Below are 21,800 nucleotides of genomic sequence, written 5' to 3' on the forward strand. Positions count from 1 at the left end.
TGTAAATCCTCCCCGTTTCTGTTCACTCACGCGAATGCCAACTCTCCAGGATTATGTTTTAATGTGGAAACAGCTCATTATTTATAAACGCTGCTTGTAAGTACAAAGTACTCCTCACAATAAAGCTGCGATTCTCCTCATCTTTTGTAAGGGTTTCTGCCACTCCAGGACGTTCCCGCTTGCAAAGTGACAGAGTACTGCTGGCCTTGTCCTCCCGTGTTTGTCTCCCAATTTTACTCGTTTTTGTATGATGTTAACTGGCACCGAGCTGTCACAACTGGGCCAGATGGATACCAGCTATCACCCTGACCCGCGACAAGCACAGTGACAAATACACGTCTCATCAGGATGGAAAGCCAAGTGCAGACAGGCCACCACACTAGGGACGCAGATGTCAGCAACCAGAACTGGAGAATGTTGGAGATCACTGTCACCCCTAAGCCACACATTCTTGATAATTATCAATGCCACATGGCAGGTTTTTATGACATTTTCAGCCACATAAAATGTTTAAAAAAGGGCAAGGTGAAACCCCAGATATACTACTGAGCAGGTGGTACCATCTGGCCACAAATCTAGATGATGTCCTACCTCAGGAGCAGCAGGCCCTTGGATAATTTAATCTCCACGCCCAGGTCCTTCTCTACAAAATGACCCTATAGGGTTGTTACTGTGAGTGTGAGTATATCCTTCAAGAGCGTAAATTCTGATTGTAATACCTGTGATGAAAGTAGGACTGATAGTGTCAATTCAACAGTTAGTGAGAACAAGGGAAAAAGCAGTAAATATTCAGGAAACTAACAGACACCACCTACCTGGTCACATGTGGTACATTCCTGTCACACTACAGACTGAGACTCTCTGATGCCCACACAAGGTCCTGCGCCCTAAACCAAGAGGCCTTACTTCACTGATTATCCACATCCACCAGGTAACTAGTATGGGTGCCCAGCAGTCCCAGAGATGATGGCCACATTGTTGGACGTGGGAGCTTTGTCACAGCTTTTTCAGTGCTTAAAGACCTTTAATTCTCAAAAAATCTTAAGAGGTGACCTGGCCCAATCCCTTCATTTAACAGCTGTAGCAGCATCACCGCCAACACTGGCTGATAGGAGAGAGCGGGGCTGAAGTCAAGGCTCCCCAAGCATGCACTCCTCCTCAGCACAACCATCCTGTTGTTCTTCAGTCCTGGTGATGGTGTCCACCACTGGAGACCTCTGGTGTTAGGTGACACAGCTGAAGTTAGCACTGAGCCCTCGGATCCACAGGTCTTTCCAGGAGACTGTGCTTCCATTTTTTGGATATGGAGCTTCATGGTGTCCTGTTGAATGCATGACTGATACCCTGCTCTCACATACTTGGGCACTTAGTCCTCACCACAGGATTTGTCTGTAAGAACCCTCGTAAACCAAAGTTCCACTTCAGAAATTTCAAGGCTGTGTGGCCTTCTGTGGCTAGGGACACACACGGCCCCATTGCACAGCTTTCACTCTTAACACACACACACTACTGTCAATCCTCCATCCTGGCCTTGAATGCCTCTCCAGATAGCTATTTCCCCCATGCTTATACTCACATCAGTAGCTCCACTGCCTCTGATCCTTTTACACGAATTTATTTCTATACAAGGTTCTAAAAACACCCCTTGGTTTTATACATAAGCTTTTCCTTTTTTTTTTTGTCTTCATTTTAAATTGCTTTATAACAACTTGTTTCCTGATTTTTTTTTTTTCCATTTTCTCTTTTCTCGGAAATCTGCCATGATTTAAAAAAAAAAAAAAAAAAAGACCAAAAAAAAAAAAAAAAAAAATGTTGCTGGCCAGGAGACAGGGTGGAGAAAAACAAAAAGGGGACAAAAATAAACAAAACATCAAATATGAAAATTCTGAGATAATGCATTTATAAACACAGAAATGGTTACAACAAAGATGGCCGTGATGAGTGGGTATATATATATTTATATATATATATTTATATATAAATCCGTGTCCGGCAACTGACCGTGGCACCTAGGGAGCTAAGTCCAGTCTTTGCATTTGCCCTGAACTCTCCCTTCTCTGCAGCACTCCCTTGTGGGGTTTCTTAAAGAACCCACAGCTCCTTAGGCTGGGGATTGGGACACAGAGCACAGGGCCTCAGCTGGCAGAGAAGAGGAGAGACTCCAAGGAAAACCATAACCCACACTTCTAAGCCACCTTGACCATTTTGGGGATCTCTGGCCCCTTGGGGACCACATCTCAGCCCTTGATCCCCCACCCCCAGACCTCTTTCCGGTATTAGGTAGAAGTGAAGTGAGGTCATGAGGGAAAGAAAATGGCTCCCAGGGAGAGGGGCACGGGGGGAACTTCTGTTCCTTCGCAGGCAAGAGTAGAACAGGAGGCTGGTTGCATTTAGGACTCCCTCCTCTCTGACATCCGGGAGGGCCAACCTCTAGTCCTCTTATCAGCCCGAGCTTGGAGGATCACGAGGGTGAGGAGAGAGTAAGTGCCCCGCTGGAATAGTCTCTATGAGGTCATAGCAAACCCCTCCCCTGAGCACCAACCCCCAATTTTAAAAGCTATGCTTAGGCAGGGAGGCTGCCGGATTACGCTACCAGCTCAGTACTCCTCTGCCCATCGGGAGGGCTGACGTTCCTTCTGAAGAGGAGCTGAGAATAAGGATGGTATCCTGGGAAGGAAGCCCGTGCCTGAGGCCCAAGGAGGTGGAGCTGTGGCCTGTCAAAGAAGAAGAGGACTTTTCCCACCGGGAGGAGCTGGAGAAAGGAGGGACCGGCTCTTCCTCCCCCTCTTCCCAGTGGCCGGCAGCACAGGTCTCTACGAGCTGGCCAGGTGCTCCACCTGGATGGTGCTGGTGGTGACGGTGAGGCAGATGTCCTTGTGATGCTCCGCCGTCTTATAGGGCGTCAGGTCAAAGGAACACTGGGGTGGAGGGTTCGGGTTGCTGTCCCCGCCACCCCCACCCTGGGGGGCTGCCCCAGGGGACTGGAAGTGTGGTGGCTGTGGCTGCTGTTGCTGTGGCTGCTGCGAAGCCTGAGAGGCCTGGGCTTGGGCCTGGGCCTGGGCTTGAGCTTGAGCTTGGGCCTGGGCCTGGGCCTGGGCCTGGGCCACCGCTGCTGCTGCTGCCGCCGCCTGCACCTGCTGCTGGAGATCAGGAGGGTTGTGTTTGCGCATGTGTTTCATCAGGTACGTTTCCTGGGGGAGATGGAAAAGGAGTTGAGGGGAGGAAAGAAGGGCTGTTATTTTGCTTTAAATGGAACAACATGGATACAGAGGTATTCTGGAACCTCACGGGTTCTCCCCTGAAGCAACTTTCAGGGCTCACTACTGGGTGGACAAGAGAGGGGGACCTTTATAGAGTCACCGTGGGCATTCAACTGACGTAGGGAACGCTGTCATTTTCTCCAAGATCTCTTAATGGAACAACTTGAACACCTTTTTCTGGAATCTAATGTGTGTGTGTGTTAAGTCGCTTCGGTGTCTTGACTCTTTGCAACTGTAGCCCACTAGACTCCTCTGTCCATGGGATTCTCCAAACAAGAATACTGTAGTGGGTTGTCATTTCCTCCTCAAGGGGAGCTTCCCGACAAAAGGATAGAACCCACGTGTCTTACATTTCCTGCGCTGGCAGGCGGGTTCTTTACCACTAGCGCCACCTGGGAAGCCCCGGAGTCTAATGAAGAGGTCTAACTAAAATCTCATCTCTCACAGTTTCAAGGTGCTTTCTTTTGTCTTATGTCTAAGGAAAATGAAGAGTCACTGCTGAGCAGTTGACCTAGGCCTAAAGGACCAGGCATCCTCTACATTTCTCAGCTCTGCGTCTTTTCACTTTGGTTCTCTTTCCTGATCCTTCCAAGTTGGAGCAAGGGAGGGGGCATGGTCACAGCTACCAGAAAGGTGGGGTGCAGCGCCTTGAGGGGGTGGGGCAGTGCTCACCGACGTGTACGCCCGGCTACAGATGGTGCAGGTGTACACCTTGGCATGCTTCACTGTGTGCGTGGACAGGTGCACCTCCAGCGAGGTCGCGTCTGTGTACGCCCGGTGACAGTTGTGGCACTTGAAGGGTTTATCTTTGTTGTGCTGCCGCCTGTGGGACTGAGAAAATTGGGAGAAATCAGGATGAGTGTGCCAGACTCTGCCTTCCTGCCTCCTCAACCTTAATGGAAGGCCCCGAGTTTGCCCAGGACTCTTGACCTCTGCTTCTGTCCACAGACAGTAGAAACCGCTTCAGATGAAACCTCAGGAGGCACCAGCTAAGGGAAGCAGCACCCATAGGGCAGCAAGCATCAGGATCCCAAAAGTCAGACTGGCGGCTACGCCGGGGCCATTTATTCAGTGGTTCTCAAAGAGAGGTGCGGGGATTGCTGGAGAACACCAAGACCTCTCAGGGGGCTGCCAGGTCAAAAGTATTGTCAAAATAGTGGTAATAAGACACCAGTTGCCTTTTCATGATCATTTTTTCCTGACTGCACGGAGATAACATGATGTCTAACATGGAATAGAATAAATGCAGCACAAAGAGAGTCCCTCCATCTTTCAGTGAGCCAGATGTTACAGAAGGAAGCATAAAAGTAAAACAATGCCATTCTTCTAAATTTTCTTTTTGGCGGGCAGTGGGAAAGGATTTAGAGATATTTATGCTGATGTGCAACAGGGTTTGTTATTTTTATTTTTTTAATTTTTAAAATTTATTTATTAAAAAAAAAAATCTTTTAGCTGAGCCACACAGCACGCGGGATCTTAGTTCCCTGACCAGGGATCAAACCCACACCCCCTGCACTGGCAGTGCAGTCTTAACCACTGGACTGTCAGGGAAATCCTGTTTGTTACTTTTATAAACAAATTACCAAACAGTTTTTCAGTTTGATAATCTCTGTAATTAGGTGTGATTACCCACGTCAACAAAAGCTCTTTGGGTTCCTCGATGACTGTTAAGAGTGTAAAGGGTCCTGAAAAAGTTTGGGAACCACTGGCTGGTGACACGGCACCTCAACCCCCAAGACTTGGTGCCAAGTCTCAGGCCGTGTGGAGGGTGGAGCAGTTACCTGCAGGTTGGAGAGCTGTGTGAAGGCTTTCTCGCAGCCTGGGTGTGCACATTTGTACGGCCTGTCCCCAGTGTGGATTCTGCATGGGATGAGAGGAAAAAGGGAGAGGACGTCAGCGAGGCCGCTCAGGGACCAGCGCCTCAACAGGCCTACTTGGGGAACACGGCGCGGGTCTCCAGGAGGCGCCAGCTCAGGCCACGGGCCCAACTTCTGCTTGCTGCCCGTGCCACACGGCTCAAGCTGGGCTCCTTTGCGGGGAGGGGAAGGCTGGGGGCCTAGCAGCCAAGGGACAGTCAGGCCACAACCTGGCAGCTGAGGTAGCTCCCACAGTAACCATCCCTCACAAACGTTCAGAAACGTAGATAAACAAAACAGAAGAAACACAGGACACTGCTCCCATGGTCCCCAACACACAGCCAGAAACCATCACTTCAACCTTAGCACCACTCCCAGAGAAAATTCTGGTGTCAAAGAAGAGCAGAGTTATGCGAACCGTGAAGAGCAACGTGACACTGGAAGCTCCTGGGGTTCTGCCTAGTTCTGCCCTCACAGTAGGAAATGCCCAGGTTAGTACAAATCTGACCTCTTCAAATACCACAGGGCCCTATGCTGAGGCGAGCCAAGGACTTGAGGGTCTCTAGACCCCTGCTCCTCGGCAGGGACTTCAGAAGCATCTCTGTGACCAGTTGCTTTTTGAGACCACGGGTGTAAAAATCCTGAAAACCTCGCAGGATGAGTCTCCTTGTGAGGAAAGCCTGATTCCTCCTCTTCGAGAAGCCAGCTGTGGGACCACGTTAAGGGGAACTGCCACCTCCAGAAACAGCCGGGAGAGGAGGCCTATGGCCAGCAAGACCCTGGACTCCAGCTCAACTTGATCCCATCGAAGGTCATCAGGTCTTCCAAACGCAGGCTCACCTCCTCCGGGCTACTCGAGGATCACGGGACAAACTGCACATCCTCATGGGGTGGGAGCCTTTTCGTTTCGTTGTGCACATTTGGCATGTGTTCTGTTCTGTACTCCTGGCCTCCCTGGGAGCCTTGCGTGGTGCTGTCGGTGTCGCCAGGCTGGCAGCTGGCTGAAGTCTCATTCTACCTCCCATTCATAGTTGGTGCCCAAGGGCTAGAGGGACAGTCTTCTCCAACCAAATGTCCTTGAGGAGAAAATCTTGGCAGACATGTGCACTTGCCAGGTTGTCTCCAGGCAGGAGGATGAGGGAAGGACTTGTCAGCTATGCTCCCAACGGGTTTCCTCCTCCCTCAGATCAGGGAATGGCCCACAGTCATTGCGTCTCCTCGGCACTGCTTCTGACCCACAAAGGCAGATCTCTGAATGTCCACCGGTGTCTCCAGTCTTGCGTGGTCTTCCTCCCCGGTGCCAGCTCTCTCCTCCAGCCGGGTCTCTCCCCCGCCCCCCGCATGCGGGTTGTTGTGTGTGTCCGGGGCGGGGGTGGGGAGGGCATGCCAGCGGGGCGGGGGCAGTAGCCCGCCACTCTCCCTTACCGTGTGTGCTGCTGGAGGTGGGAGAGCTGGCGGAAGGCCTTCTGGCAGTAGGAACAGTTGTAGGGCTTGGCCCCCGAGTGGATACGGAGGTGCTGGGCCAGGTAGGAGGTGTTGGCGAAGGTCTTGGAGCAGTGCGGGCACTTGTGGGGCTTGATGATCTCCGTGTGCACCTTGGAGTGGATCCTGCCGGAGAGGAGAGGAGGGAGGGGGAGGAGGGAGCGGCTCGACACCACGGGCTCAGCTCTCCGATGGGTGCAAGGATGCTGCTTGATGGACGAGAGCACCCCGCCTCCCTCCCCCCGGAGAGGCTGGTGAAGAGGACACCCGCGTCTACGCTGCTGCTGATCTTAAATCGGTGGCTAGAATGGCAGTGAGATGATGAAGATCGGCACCCCTGGCTCCAGTAACCTTAAAGAATTCCGGCGCGTCAGCCCTCCGCTTTGGGCCAAGGTCACACACTCACCACGGAAACCCTGCTTCCACACAGTAATCTGAACAAAGACCACCACCGCCTGCTGCCCATGGACCTGAGGCTGAACGCGCACCTTCGCTCTGACCTGAAGTATATAGTAAGAGCAGGGCCTGCTCTGCAGAAGATTTCCAAACACAGACACAGAGAGAAACCGCACAGATGGGTCCAGTCTCTGGGGCCAGAGAGCACAAGTCTCCCGGCCCCACCCCGCCTGAGCTGCAGGGACATGTCATTAGTTTTCACAAACAGGCGAGTCGAGGCTCCCAGGGGCAAGGTGGAAAGGGACACAGGAAAAAAGGTGGAGAGAGGAGGAGGAGGTGCTGACCACGCGGCCTCAGGGTCCACGCTTGGCAGGGGGTTTCGGGGGGTGGGGGTGGGGGTACCGAGAGCAGCCTTACCGGGTGTGCTGCTGGAGATGAGAGAGCTGGCGGAAAGATTTCTCACAGAAGTTACAACTGTAGGGCTTGGCCCCTGAGTGGATACGGATGTGCTGGGCCAGGTAGGAGCTGTTGGCGAAGGTCTTGGAGCAGTGTGGGCACTTGTGGGGCTTGGTCTCGGTGTGGGACTTGGAGTGGATCTGCATCTCCGACTTCGAGTAGAAGGTCAGGGAGCACATCCGGCACCTGGGCCAAGGGAGGGCAGAGGTTAGGACTCCGTTCACCAAGCAGGAGTGGCTGAGCCCGCCCCTCCGCTGCCAGGGACGCCACCCCCTCTGATCTCTCCTGTGCCAGCCACTCCGCAGGCCCTCCAGAGGAGGGGCTCTATTTTATCTATCCTCACAGCCTATGCTTCCAACACAGCCCAGCACAATGTGAGTATTTAATTTAAGTGTTTGCTTAATGCCTGGACTCCCCAGTGTGTACATAAACAAGAATTCAACCAGGTGAGACAGGAAAACCTTATGACTGGCCCTGGGCTGACATGAATTCGCCTCACGCCCATCTTCCTTCTGCCTGGAACTTGATTTCAGATTTTTAAGCGCCCCTTCCTCCAGGGTCCCGTGGCGAAAGGACATCCCTTGGGGAACCCTCCAGCTCCTCAGAGGACAGTGAGGACAAACCGACCAGGCTCCCCAGAAGGACTTTTCTTCTGTCTCCTCAGATTTTCTCCTACTTCCTGTTTGACAGTGAATCTAGATTCCTCCACAGGGTGGAGAAACAGCACGATTACTTGGAGGGGGCCTTCCCCAACCCTGCATCTGGCCTCCACCCTGTATCCAACGTTTCACCCACTACCCCTCCCCCAGCCCCTCGCCAGTCACGTGAGAACTACTTCTGCAATGAGCCAAGGAAATTGCTGGAGTGGGTTGTACCCCCCAAACGTTCAGGAGAAGACGACTGGCAAAACACTGAGCTTCCTGCTGAACCTTTGCTTGGCACCAATGCCAGCACCTCAGGTTGACAGCAGCAGCATCTGTGTGAACTTGCACTCGCCACCTGAGCTGGTAATCCTTCTCCTACTGACACTGCCCAACAATATCAAATAAGGAGGCCTGTGGGCAAGATAAGTCACAGCTATCTAGACTTTACTGGGGAAAAGCTATGTAGTCTCTACATGAACTGGAACCCTATCACTCCTGAACAACTCAGCAGCACGTGACGTAGGCTGCCAGCAAGGGCCACAGCCTGGGAGCCAGGGCAATCTGGACCCTCTGCTCTGGGTCCTCCTTCTCAAAGAGGAGCTCAGGGATGGTGAAGGGGGGGATTCTGCTTTTTTTCTGATCCCAGGAAAATTTTCAGAGAATAATTAAGATGGGGACTAAAAAGAACTCTTGAGCTCCTCAGAGAAGATGAGACTCTAATGAGTTGGGGATACAGTTGCTGTATTAACGCTTCCACTAAAATGCCCATCGGTAAGGCTATTTCTATTCTTGAGTTGCCTGAAAACTCTGAAGGAAATCCAATTACCAGCTGACCAACCCCTTGCTGTTGTCTGGCATATCCACCCATTGTGTGTGTGTGTGTGTATCTTTGCGCGTATGGGGGGGTTGCTGTTTATAGTCAGTAGGGTCCAACGGAAGTTTGGACACCTGGGCTCTATGCAGGGTTCAGTTACAATCCTGCTTGTCAATCTAGACCTCGATTTTCTGGTCTGTAAAATGGAGAGAGAAATATCTGCCCCTCAAAGACCCAGAATGGTCAACAGTAAGCCAAGTGTTCTCCACTAATAGAATTGCATTAACGTTAACAGCACCAGTGCTGGACGAGCTCACACTACTCTATATTTCACTAAGACCGAGGTTAACAACTAGACACGTTGTCACTTGGAGGAGAAACTGCACTAAAGTTACAAGATTAATTTCCTTCCACAACTAAGATTTCTCAGGCAGGTGGAAAGACACACCCACTCATGTTAACTCCAATGAAACCTCGTTCGTTTACGTGTGAATGCTGAACACATAACTGTACCCTTCATCTGGAATTAATTATAAAAAACAGAAACAAGCCTCTTCATCAAAGTTTTCAACTACAGAAGCTCTGCCAAACTTAAATTCATCGAAAATGGACTGGCAACAAAATGTGCCGTCTCCAGAGGGTAAGTATCATCCAGATGACTGTGATAATGACTCAGTACTAAATGGGGGTTAATAGATGTCATTTGCTGTTGTGCCTGAATTAGGCCCTTTTTTAAAACAAAAAACAAAAAACACGTATTATTCATTGATTTGGCTGCACTGGGTCTTAACTGAGGCATGTGGGATCTAGTTCTCTAAACAGGGATCGAACCCAGGCCCCCTGCATTGGGAACAGAGTCTTAACCACTGGACCACCAGGGAAGTTCCTTGAATTAGGCCCTTTAAACACACGGTTTCCATTCCTCACAACAATCTGGCAAGCACTGTCCTGTTTTACAGACAGGAACACAAATGCTCAGAAAGGTGAAGCCATTTGCCATTGGACAACCCATGATTCATTCTCACCTGACCTAAGACTCCTCACTCTAGAAGGGATCGAGGGAGAGCTAGACCACTGCAGCATCTGCCAGAAACATTTAAACACTAAAACTACAGGGAGGCTTAGGTGACCATTAATGTACTTCCATCTCTGAAATCCTCTGAAGCCAAGTAAGTACAAATCTAATGCCAGGTGTGTGTGTGAGGGGTTGGGGTTGCGGGGGGAGGGAGAAACCCGACTAGGAGAGCTGTGGCAGTGGGCAGGATAGGAAGGCCAGTGTCCATGTCACTGGGCACATAGCTCCAGAGGCCACTGTGCACACCTGATGCCACAAGGGTGCCCCTGTGGAGACATGCAAGGCCACAGCCTTGGTTACAAGAACAGCTTTGAATGAGCGACTCTTTTTTCCCCTAAGATGATCAAAAACATCTGGATACTCAGATTTTCCTCAGAACATTTCCGCAAGAGATGAGGGCCAGGATGAATCTTCCCATTTTACAGATGGGAATAGAGAGCAAGAAATAAGTTGACTTGCCCAGAGAAAAAGAACCCAATTCCCTCAACGCCCAGTTAAATGCTATGGACCACAGGAGTGGTTGTGGTTGACCCACACATGGATTTGCAAACACGATTCTTCATGATTAAAAAGATTCCTCTGGCACCTCCGAGTTCTGAGTTTCTGAAACAATTCTATTTACCTATATCATAGTTGTAGTGTTGGTTTAGTTTCTCAGTCATGTCTGACCCTTTGTGACTCCATGGACTAGAGTCCGCCAGCCTACTGTGTCCATGGAATTTCCGAGGCAAGAATACTGGAGTGAGTTGCCATTCCCTTCTCCAGAGGATATTCTCAACCTAAGGATTTAGTCCCCCTTAAATTTAGAGTTCCCTTTAGCCACCTGGAGGTGGGGCTGGTCAAGAATTCCCAAAACACTGTGGGTATGGGAAGTCCTGTCACGGCTGCCCTCCAACTGTAAGCTCACATTTCTTTCCACATGCAGTGTGATAAGTCCAGAAATGGCTCTCATGTGGGTCCAGAAAGCACATGAGAAACCACAGCAGAATCTGAGGACCCTGATCCCTGTGAAGGGCCCCCCAGTGTCAGGGAGCCCTCCCATCACTTCTACAAGGAATGAATTCATTGAGCTGTGGCTCCGTGTCACAATGACCTCACTTTAAGCAAATACATAAAAACCCAGATTTGTACAAAATAAAAGGGATTTTCATTTTATGAAATATATAAAACGATGCCTTTAAATGAATCAAGCTTGTCAAGTACCTTTATGATATGACATGATGTAAACATTTTTCAGGAACACTTTTACTGTATAAAGTAGGGTACACCTGCAATAATAAAGCTGCAGTGAACTTTCAGGTTATGAGCTGGAATTCTGCAGTGTTCAATACTTTCTGCAGAGCACAGCAACACTCCCCTCATTCTGATTTACAAAGAAGACTTTTAAACGCTCTGAACTCTCCATGATAGAAATGTACAACACTTAAAAAATAAATAAATGCTACGTGATGACCATTTCTTATCTGTTTTGAAGTTCCCAACATTTCAAATCTTATCTTGTAAATACTCCCAACAACTGGGAGGCATAAACAGAATTCTCCCCATTTTACAGATGAGGAAACTGAGGCCCAGAGAGGGGAAAAGGACTTGCCCAGGGTCACACAGCAAGTTCGTGGTGGAGCCGGGAACTGAATCCATGAGCCCAAGGCTCTGTCCATTTCCTGTGCCGCAGTTCCCTTCGCTCCTAAAATGGGAACAACATTGCCCATCTCGGTACGCTAAGGACAGACCCAGTCTCCCAGCCATGCATGTCTGCCCATCTGCGTCAAAGCTTCGACAATGGTTATTCCACTCTGTACACTGGGGCTAAACTCCCCGAACCCTCTAGGGCCCTTGATGGTTCTCAAGGGGAATAAAAGATTTCCAATTTTCAAAGGGTAGGGAGTTCAGATAATGTAACCATTTTCATATAGTATCACATGCAAATATGCTTAGAATGCTTTTTGGCAATGGGCAACTTAAAGGAAGTAGGAGATGAAAAGAACTTCCATGAATGAGAAGGTGAGCAGACAGCCATTTAACAAGCGAATATTCCACAGGTGGGAGGGGAGGGAATCCTATTTGCTCCACGTTTTAATACAGACCCCTCCCATCATCCCGTCATCCCAACCATGCAGGGTCAGGCAGGCTCAATGCTCAAACAGGGCCCACAAACTGGTGGATGGAACACAGGTTAAGGTTAGCTGCTTAACCAGAAAAGTTTCTTGGAAAAAAAGGAATGGAAAATGTAGAAAGCAAAAAGGAGATGGAGACAAGAGTCTTGAACCTAGTCTAAAGCCTTGTAACAAGACAAATTCCATTATGTCACCCCCAAGTAAGTCAATGCTGACAACCCCCAAAAATGAAGGGGCGAAATGGGTCTGCTTCCTGGGGAAGAGGTCCCAGAGAAGGGCCAGCAGCCTCGTCTTCCTCCCCCTCAACTGAATACCTGACATGCACATGGATCTGAGGTGGAAGCTGCCAGAGCGCTGAGCCCAACAGGGCAGGGAAGCTGAGAGCGCGGCACCCACTCCAGCCCCCGGCTCCACCCTTACCTGTAGGTCTTGCCGTCTTTCTGATGGTCATCGTCGTCCTCAGGGGAGAGGACATAAGGGTCATTCATCTCCGGCAGCCCTGACTCCAGCATCCGCTTCTTCTTCCGGCCCCGGGGGGGCTTAGCGGCCACCACAGTGCCGCCGCCGCCGCCACCACCGCCACCGCCGCCTTCCTCAGTGAGGGTCGATGCTACCTTCTTAGAGAGGTCGGGGACCACCTGCAGGGCTTGTGAGCCAGGGGGAAGAGCTGAGACAATCATGGGAGCCGAGATGGGGAAGGTCTGAGCTGACGTGGCTGTGGTCACGAGGGAGCCTGAGGGGGACGTGATAACCAGGCCGGGACCTAGGATTGCGAGAAAAAGGAGATGGTGTCATGTTGTCTGGTCCTCACCCTGGTCCTACTTCATTTTCCCCAGATCATTATCTACGTAGCCCCTCACCACCGTCCCCCCGCCCGGAGTATACAGGAAACCCCAAGCCCTGTAGAAAAACAACAGTCTCCTAACCCCTGTCCCCACCCCGCCCCGGTAACAGTGAGATTTACCCCTTGATTGACTCCCTTCTCTTCTCCACCTCTGAGAACAGGAGACTCCTTGATTCAGAGAAGGAAAGAATGTCACCTCCTCAAAGGCAGGGACCGCATCTTCTACTTCTTTGTTTCCCCCACAATGCCTAGCGCATTGCTAGGCAACAGTAGGCACTTAATAAAGATTTGATTGAGGAATCAAAACATGTATCCCACTCCCCATGTCCCCGGCACCCTCCAGCCTGGGGTACTGATCGCGGAAGATCAACACCTCAGATTGGAGAAGAGTGGAGGTGCTCACCGGCGGTCATCAGTCCTGTTGACGGCACGGGGACCACTGTGATGTTTTGGGTGACCGATGCCTGGCTGTGTGGGGTCAGCTGGTCTGACTTGGACTCTGTGTCCATGCTGATGCCCGAGGGCAGGGACACCGAGGCAGGCACTGTCAACAAGGTGGGGTAGTGGGGCGGAGCCAGCCCACAGCCCTTCTCTGGCAGCAGCTGATCCTTCATCTTGTTGATAAACATTGTGTTCTCAATCTGAAAGGAAAGGAAGGAGAGAGCAGCCTTTGAGGGAGGGTCCAGCCTGCATGCTCCCTTGGCACCCTGCTCCGTGGAGACCAAAAGACGGTGGTTAATAGCTGCGATTCCAGAGATTAGCTGAGTGGAAACGCTATATAATCCTGGGGAGACAGCATAGGATTTATCTTGCTTCAGCATCCACAGTCACAGAACTCTCTACTCAGAGCTGACAGAAGTACACAAGGGAGCCAACCACCACCTACCTGTCCTGAGACCGTGGGGATTGAAGGCCAGAAGTACGGGTTAGAATTGAAGTGAGATTCTTCCATTCTACCTGAAAAGATGGAAAGAGATACCACGTCACAGGCAGGAATAACTTGAACCAGCTCAGCAGTGGGGAGAGGAGCAGAGGAGCTCCGGCGGTCAGGGCCCTCGGCACTACATCCGCATCCAACCGGGGCTCCCAGGATCAGATGCTGGGGAGAGAGCTCGTTTACCCACACAGTGCTTCCCGTAGCCCAAAGAAATAGAACTGGTATTGCTTTCTTTAGTGACAAGAAGAGAAACTGAAGTCATGGGCTTCCCTGGTGGCTCAGTGGTAAAGAACCTGCCTGACAAGGCAGGCAACACGGGTTTGATTTCTGGTCTGGGGAAGAACCCTCATGCCATGGGGCAACTAAGCCTGAGCGCCAGAGCTACTGAGCCTGTGCTCTAGAGCCTGGGAACCGTGACTACTGAGCCCATGTGCCCCAGAGCCTGTGCTCCACAGCAAGAGAAGCCACCTCAACGAGAAGCCCAAGCACCACAACTATAGAGTAGTCTCTGCTCATCGCAACCAGAGAAAAGCCCCTGTAGCAACAAAGACCCAGCACAGAGAAAAATAAATAAAATAGTATACTAGAAAATAAGAAGGAAAGAGAAACTGAAGTCTTTCCATGAGAGAGGAAGGCAGGGGCCCATGTACACACAAAGCAGATCATTGATCGGGTTGAAAAGAGCTGGGGCATCTATCCTTGTTCCTCTCCCTTCATCCCTCAAATCCATCTTCCTTGAAATAAAAAAAATTCCAAGGCTTCCAATCCACATGTCTATAGGTCATATAGTTTGAAAAGGTTCTTGGTCAGAACACAAAATGCCCAAGAAAATTAAAGAATGAAACTGATGAGAATCAGAATCACAGTATTTTGGGGCTCCATATGATATCTGGGAGCCACGCCCCCACAGATCTCCTCAAGGTATAAGAACAAACTCAGTGCTGTACTGGGTACCACACACCCTGGACTGAGCAGCAAGAACATGCGGTAACCAGTTTGTTCTTTAAATATATATTTATTTGTCTACACTGGGTCTTAGTTGTGGCTCGAGGGACCTTTGTTGCAGCATGAGGAATCTTTAGTGGTGGCATGCGGGATCTAGTTCCCTGACCGGGGATCAACCACGGGACGGTGGAGTCTTAGCCACTGAGCCACCAGGCAAGTCCCTGGAGTACGCAGTTTTAAAAGGGGTGTTAGCTCTCACAGTAGCAGAAGGACCCCGGATCGCAACCTAAAGGGACTGAGAACAGGGACTTTGGTGGGCCAGAACACACACACATTACCAGACCCCTCTGGAGTTCTCAAACACTGTGCCTCTACGAGCTCAAGTTCTCTGTGTGCAGATGACACATAAGCTTAAAACCCTGGGAGTGAGGAATAAGAAAAAAGAAAAGGAATCCCTCAGGATCACACTGGAAGTCACCGACGGGTCTGAAACCCAGGCAAGAGATCCCACCACTCACTCTCTTTCTCGTTACCGTTTTTATTTTTTAAATGTATTGTTCTAATTGAGATGCAGCTGACCCACCGCTTGCTTTCACACTCTGATCACTGTTCCTGGCAAGGCTTAATTTCAGGCTGCTGGTCCACAGTAGCGTCCCAAAAGCCTGGACCAAGGGGACGTCCAGGCCAGCAGAACAGGTGAAGGGAAAAGAGGAGAGTGCTACGAAGGGACGTGAGTAAAAGCGGAAACAAACATGAACACCTGCTCTGGGCCAAGAGCAATCAAGCTCCAGGAGGGGCAAAAGACTCGCAGGAGGCACTGACTTATAACCATGGTCCCGCCAAGGACACACTGGAGGTGGACATCAGGGATACCAATAGCTGGAGGGGAGACTGGGCACAGAAACCTGGTCCCAAGAACTGTTTGACTAGGCAAACCAGGAAAGTTCTCCAACAAGGGAGGTGCAGCCAAAGTATCTCACTCAGACGTAACCCTGTTCCTCAGCCTCTGAGAAGTCTCAGCACACTTACTGCTCTATCAAACAACACTCTCAATTTTCTTAAAACCTGTGAGTGGAAACAGAACTGAATTTCAGCCTATTCGTTCCCCAGAAAAGAGAGGACAGGAATGTACCAAATCTGTGGCAACCACAGCTTCACATGAGAGGCTCAACCTGAAATGCCCCGAGGGTCAAGCACACACAAACCCTGCTCCCTGAGGTATAAATACAGTAAAACCGGATACTCTCCACCCAGGTGCTACCCGCTTGCCAACCGGTGCTGGTTTATGAAGGGAGGGCCCTCTGCAGGCATTGGAAATTGAGAAACAATGAGATCCCAGCATAAGGGGATCCAATCTGGCCCAGCTTTGGGGAGAGGCAGGGCCCACATCTCGAACTTGTTTCCCAACTCTATAATGCAGGGCCCATCTCCTAGTAAGCAATTTTGTACTTAACGAATCCAGTGACAGCAGCCAGATCTTGAAAGTCATGCCCAGGGCTCCAACTTGAACCTAAGCCCCCATCCGTCTTTCTGGCTGAGAGAGAGGCTGGTGAAATAGACAAGGGTGGTGACTATGCTGGAAATGAAGTAGAGAATTAGGCTGGCAAGTAAAGGAAAGGTGGGTCTGGGACTTTCCTGGCGGTCCAGTAGTTAAAAATCTGCCTTGCACGCAGGGAATATGGGTTCGATTCCTGGTTGGGGAACTAAGATACCACGTCTTGGAGCAACTAAGCTCGCACCACAAGTACTGAGCCCACACGCCACAACTAGAGTCTGCAATGCAACAGAAGATTCCACATGGTGCAAGGAAGATCCCCAGTGCCTTGACTATGACGGTGCAGCCAAACAAATAATAAATACATAACATTTAAAAAGAATGTTTTTAAATAAAGGAAAGGAGGGTCTAATTACAATTTCCCCCTAAAGAGATCAAGGAAGTCAACTCATATGGATGTGAAATGTAAGAGGGAGGAACTGAGAGCCTGAAAACAGGTTTTCCTCCGACAGGATTCCTGCGCACAAGGCCCTCTGTACCTCCAAACTACATTCATTCATAGTGTCCACTGGGGGCTCCGGAGAAGCGGTTTCTGGGTCAACCGTGGCCTGTCGGTTCTTACACAGGGGTGCCAAGTGATCTGGTGGACGGTATCACCACCGCCATTAGCGCTGATTAAGTGCCGACTGTGTTCAAGAAACTGTTCAGAGCACTTTACAACCATCACACCATTTAATCCCACAACAATTTCATGAACCAGGATACCGCAATCCCTGTTTTTTTTTTCTTAAAAATTTTTATTGAAATAGTTATTTCTAATATGATGTTACCCATTTTTCAAATGAAGAAACTGGAGGTAAACAGTAAACAGCAGAGCAGGAATCTGAACCCAGGACCAAAGAGCAAGCTGGGAAAGGGTCCTAGGTGAGACCGGCTCTAGTACGTGCTCTCTCACACTGCGGATGATTCACAACTCAAAATTTAGACCATTTCCAGGGATGGACTATACATTGTGCAGGTAGTTCCCAATAAATGCTTTTAAAAATGGAAGTTTTCAGGGAATTCCCTGGCAGTCCTGTGGTTAGGACGCTGCACTTTACTGCCATGGGCCTGTGTTTAATTTCTGGTTGGGGAACTAAAATCCCAGAAGCCCTGGCTCAGCCAAAAACAAACCCCAAAATGAAGTTTTCAATGATGCAAAATGCAGTGAAAGATGATATTCACCTGGCCACCAAGATAAGGGATTTTAGAATGATGGAGTCTGAGTTAAAAGACCAGACAAATGGAATACAGGCCCCTCCAACCCCTTACCTCATCCTCTGTTCTCTCACTCTGCTCTAGTCCTTAAAAGAACAAAGCCGCAGATCAGAACCATGGCTGTTCCCAAGACAGCATGATAAACGTTGACTGTGGGCTTCTGATAAACATACTGGCCCAAAAAGGGGGTACACGGGGAGCCCTGCTCACCCAACTAGAAGCAATACTTGCCGGCAGGGTGACACCTGAGAAGGGTCAACACTGTCCTGATGAGGCCGACTTACATCTCTGTATCCTTGACCTGAGATCAGAGAGGCCAAGAAGGAAAACTGCTGCAAGAAGACATGTCAACGGCGCCCCCTGGGGTTGTGTCACAGGGTGCCCCGGCCAGTGCCAGGTCACTCAAATACCTGCCAACTGTTGTTTGACCCCTTCTCCTTTCAACTCTCTATGGTGCACGAAAGAACTTCCACCAAACCATCCTGACATCCAAGCAGGCACATGTCAACAGTCTTAAAACCCAAAGAAGATAATGATATTACAGAGAAACTTCACCTCCATACAGAGTGCCAGGTTTTTTTGGTTGTTGTTGCTTCTTTTGCTTATTTTTTGTTTTCTATTTTGGCTGTGCTAGGAATCTGGTGAGATCTCAGTTCCCAGACCAGGAATAGAACCTGGGACATGGAACTGACAATGCCGAATCCTAACCACTAGACCACCAGGCAATTCCCCATTGAGCAGCACTAATTTTGATGATTATGCCAATATATTAAAAACAAAAGCAAACAGAATAGGTGACCCTAGAGTGGGAAGGAAGGGGAAGACTTCTATCACAGCCCCAAAGTGCAGGAAAGAAGGAAAACACAATACGTGGAAAGATGTTGGCAGACTGAAAATTTGCCAACTTTACTTTAATTTAAACTTTACTACTGCACCATGCCTCCACTGTTCACCAGTGAGAAGCTGGAGAGCACGTTTTTTTTCAAGAGGTTCAGGAAACTACATATCCCTCTTCCAATCTCAAAAGAAATCTTGGAAGACCGAGGAAGTGAAAACAACATTTTCTCACCCAACCAACCTTTAGGAAATCATGAAATACACCAACCAAATTTAGTAGCGAGAGGATGGACCGAGGAATCAAGGCTTCCAGAATCTACATCTGGCCCTGCACATCAGTGGATGACTCTGAATAATTTACTACTCAACTAGGTTTCTACTTGGGTAGAAGATGGAAGAGTATAACGCCCATAAAACAAATTCATAAGACATATGGAGATGAGATGGAGGCAACACAAAAATGAATAAAATGCTCAAAGTATTCCTAAAAAGAAGAGAGTTGAGAAACACATCCACGTAATGAGGACTAGTAGTGACAATTAGTAAAAGTTACATAAAAGTTCCATAATTATAAAAGAACTATCCCAAAGTCTCAGAACTATAGCCTCCAACTTACTAATGACCAACTAGAAGCACTAACAAGAGATGCAAAGAATAACTAAGTTGAATTCAACTACAGAAAGAACTTGACACATGGATCTCAGACACTCATTAACCGTTTCAAGATGCACAACTGCAGAAAGGTTGCAATATTAGTTAAGAACTTGAAGTGAAGAAGCACCAGGATCATTTTTCGTCAGTTATGAGACAAATCTTTTTCTCAAGTCATAAGGGCCTTCGAGAAGGGCCATCCCAACAGGATTTGGGACCCTCCTACCATGAACTCTTCCAACTACAAAATAATTCAGAACAGGTTTATCCCAACTCTACTGGGAAAGACCAGCACACCAGGCCCAGAAAGATCGACAGAACCTCAAAGCCGGCAACCTTCTACCCTAGGCACCACTGGATCACTGCACCTATGCCCTGCAGGAAGGACACCATAGTGGTTCTCCTTGCCTTGCCTATTCCACCAGTAACTGACAGGCCTGGACAACATGAGGCAAGAAAGAAAAAAAAGGCTGGAGATGAGAGAATATGCACCTAATATTTAATCATCAATTTGGCTCAGAAACCTACAGGGGAATACATTTTATAAAGCAGCCTGGAACTGGTTCTCAGAAGACATCTCTAGAATTATAAGCTCTTTGGGGTTGATATATTGTCATTTTCCGACCACCTGAAACCCAATCACTATCAAGCCTCCTATTCTGAATTCTTTCAGACCTACTTCTGGAATCCATTCCATACAGTTTTATCCATTTTTATTTCAAACTACCCACAAATCAGTTCTTTTCCCCCCAAAACTTCACCCTGCTATATATCAAATTCAAATAACCCCTTGTCACAGACTCAAATCACTCACCAGATCCCCTCCAAACACTGATGCAATGTTAAGGACACAAACTCCACTCCAAACTCAGTTCTGCTTGTTCCAAATACATGAAGGCGATTCCATAAGCTATGCCACAAAGGCTACACTGGCAACTAGGGCCCATGTGTCCCCAGAGCAGAATAAATCTCTCCTTTAGAAACAGTGCAACGCTTAGTGCAACTGCTTAGTGATTTCACTTGAGCATTTCCCAACTCATTCGCGATGAGGACTGGTGGGAATGGAAGGTGATGGTTACAGTGGCAACTTTCTGCACAGAACTTCCTGGGTATCCTCAAGAGATAACAGGAAGAGGCTGATTTTTCTCCCACAGCAAACCCCAGGATTACAACTGCTATTACTTGAAAATTTCTGTCACGTTAAAAGGCCTATTTGATGATGACCCCCTTCTCCCCCCAAACCAGAAAAGCCATTAACCCCAAGTTGTCTTACCCTCTCTCTCTCTTCCTCCTGTCGTCTTATTCCTTGTCCTTTCCAGGGCTCCTGAACTTTCTGTAAACAAATTGTCGGGGTTACAGGGGCCGGTGAGGATGCAGCCACCAAGGAACTGTGGAGAAGCTCAGGAATTCTTTGACTGTCAGCACTCAAGACTAGAGGGCAGGCAGATCCCCCACCCCACCCCAACCTACAGATCCAGAGATGCAAGGATACAGTAACAGGAATGCAGAGCCACCCTCTATGTGGATACAAGGAAAACAAACCCAATTCCCAGCAACTGAGAAGAACTCTACCACCACTGTGTGGGTTCCACCCCTGGGCTCAGACACTGCTTCTTCTAAGTTCCCGGGGGGCCCCCAGGTGACCAAGGGTCAGAGAACAGAAGAGTTGGAAGAAGAAAAGGGTCCCTGCCTCTCGAGGGTTGACTCAGAAGGCAAAGCTGAGGACTGGGGGGATGCACAAGGCCTTGTGTCAGGCACAGTGCCAGCTCAGGCCCAGGCACTTCCTCTGGCCTCCCCCCACTCTGCGAGGACTTCGCCCCTGCCTACCCAAGGCCCTGCGCCAAGAAGTACCTCCCTCAGCCTGCACAGTGGTCTAGCTACAGGAGTCCCCGGCTGTGCCCTAAACACCTTCTCTGCCCTGGGACAGCCCCTGGGCGCCTTCTCCTGAGGTCGCCCACCACCCGTTCCTCAAAGACCCTTCTTTGGGACGCCCCTCCTTCCCCTCCAGGGAGCTGAACTCTGCCACCCACCAGACAGACACCCGCCCCCTAAACCCCCCCATTCCTCCCCATCGCCCGCTCCTCCACAACCACTTCCGGTTCCGGGACGGACACACGTACAGTCCCATCGTGGACCCCCCCCCTTCCCCGCCCCCCCCAAGGAAAAGGGGAGGGGGAAGGAGCAGAGAGCTCGGCGCGCGCCGGCTGCAGCGACGGCGAGACTCACCAGGCGGCGGCGGCGGCTGCGGCGGCGCCAGAGCCGAGCCAGAGCGCGGGAGGGGCGGTGTTTGCTGGGAAGGAGGGAGCCGAGTGCGGTGGGAGGACCCGGAGGGGGCGAGGGGAGGGGAGGGCGTCAGGCGAGCGCGCGGGCACGCACTTTAGGCGCGAGACAGACCCACACACTCACACGCAAGGATCGCGCGCGAGACACCCGCAGGGCGGGGGCGCGAGGCAGTGGGTGGCCCCCTCCCTCCCTCCCCTAACACTCACCCGGAAGTGGTGCTGCAGCTCGTGCTCCCGAGAACCCCGATTCCTCCACGCCCCCTCCCTCCCCTCCCTCCCCCCACTGACTCAGAGTTGAGCCGCGGCGGAGAGAAGGCGGGAGTGCCGGAAACGAAAAGGGGGGAGGGAGGGAAATAGCAATGTGGGGGGGCGGCAATGGGGAAAGGGGGGGAAATGCAAAGGTCGAGTCACTTCCGGGAGCGGCTAGAGCACATCCGGCGCGGCCCAGGCTCCAG

The 21,800-nt window shown here is 50.2% G+C and overlaps 1 protein-coding gene across 11 annotated transcripts; it reads right to left on the reverse strand.

Moving 5' to 3' along the window:
- ZNF384 (zinc finger protein 384) lies at positions 1–21,786 on the reverse strand. 11 transcript variants are annotated; one of them, XM_055569215.1, is made up of 13 exons: positions 21,553–21,664; positions 21,290–21,353; positions 20,337–20,396; positions 13,828–13,898; positions 13,345–13,582; positions 13,062–13,109; positions 12,518–12,860; positions 11,575–11,667; positions 7,412–7,636; positions 6,542–6,724; positions 5,042–5,120; positions 3,933–4,091; positions 1–3,191 (listed from the first exon to the last, which is right to left on the reverse strand). In XM_055569215.1, the coding sequence occupies exons 4-13, from the start codon at positions 13,891–13,893 to the stop codon at positions 2,814–2,816; spliced, it is 1,812 nt and encodes a 603-aa protein (XP_055425190.1). In that variant the 5' UTR covers positions 13,894–13,898; positions 20,337–20,396; positions 21,290–21,353; positions 21,553–21,664; the 3' UTR covers positions 1–2,813. The 11 variants fall into 11 exon arrangements, with proteins under 11 accessions (XP_055425190.1, XP_055425135.1, XP_055425180.1 ...); XM_055569160.1 differs by lacking the exon at positions 21,290–21,353 and having other exon boundaries at positions 21,553–21,786; XM_055569205.1 differs by lacking the exons at positions 21,290–21,353; positions 21,553–21,664 and adding an exon at positions 20,556–21,097 and having other exon boundaries at positions 20,337–20,451.
- Between the last annotated feature and the right edge of the window lie 14 nt (positions 21,787–21,800).

This window comes from Bubalus kerabau, chromosome 1, assembly GCF_029407905.1.
Source record: "Bubalus kerabau isolate K-KA32 ecotype Philippines breed swamp buffalo chromosome 1, PCC_UOA_SB_1v2, whole genome shotgun sequence".
NCBI lineage: Eukaryota > Metazoa > Chordata > Mammalia > Artiodactyla > Bovidae > Bubalus > Bubalus kerabau.

Coding starts and splice junctions, on each gene's coding strand:
- ZNF384 (XM_055569160.1), bottom strand. CDS start 13,893: ATGGAAGAATCTCACTTCAATTCTAACCCGTACTTCTGGCCTTCAATC. Junction 6,725..7,411: donor CATCTCCAGCAGCACACCCG/GTAAGGCTGCTC, acceptor CCTCTCCGGCAG/GATCCACTCCAAGGTGCACA. Junction 5,121..6,541: donor CACCTCCAGCAGCACACACG/GTAAGGGAGAGT, acceptor CATCCCATGCAG/AATCCACACTGGGGACAGGC.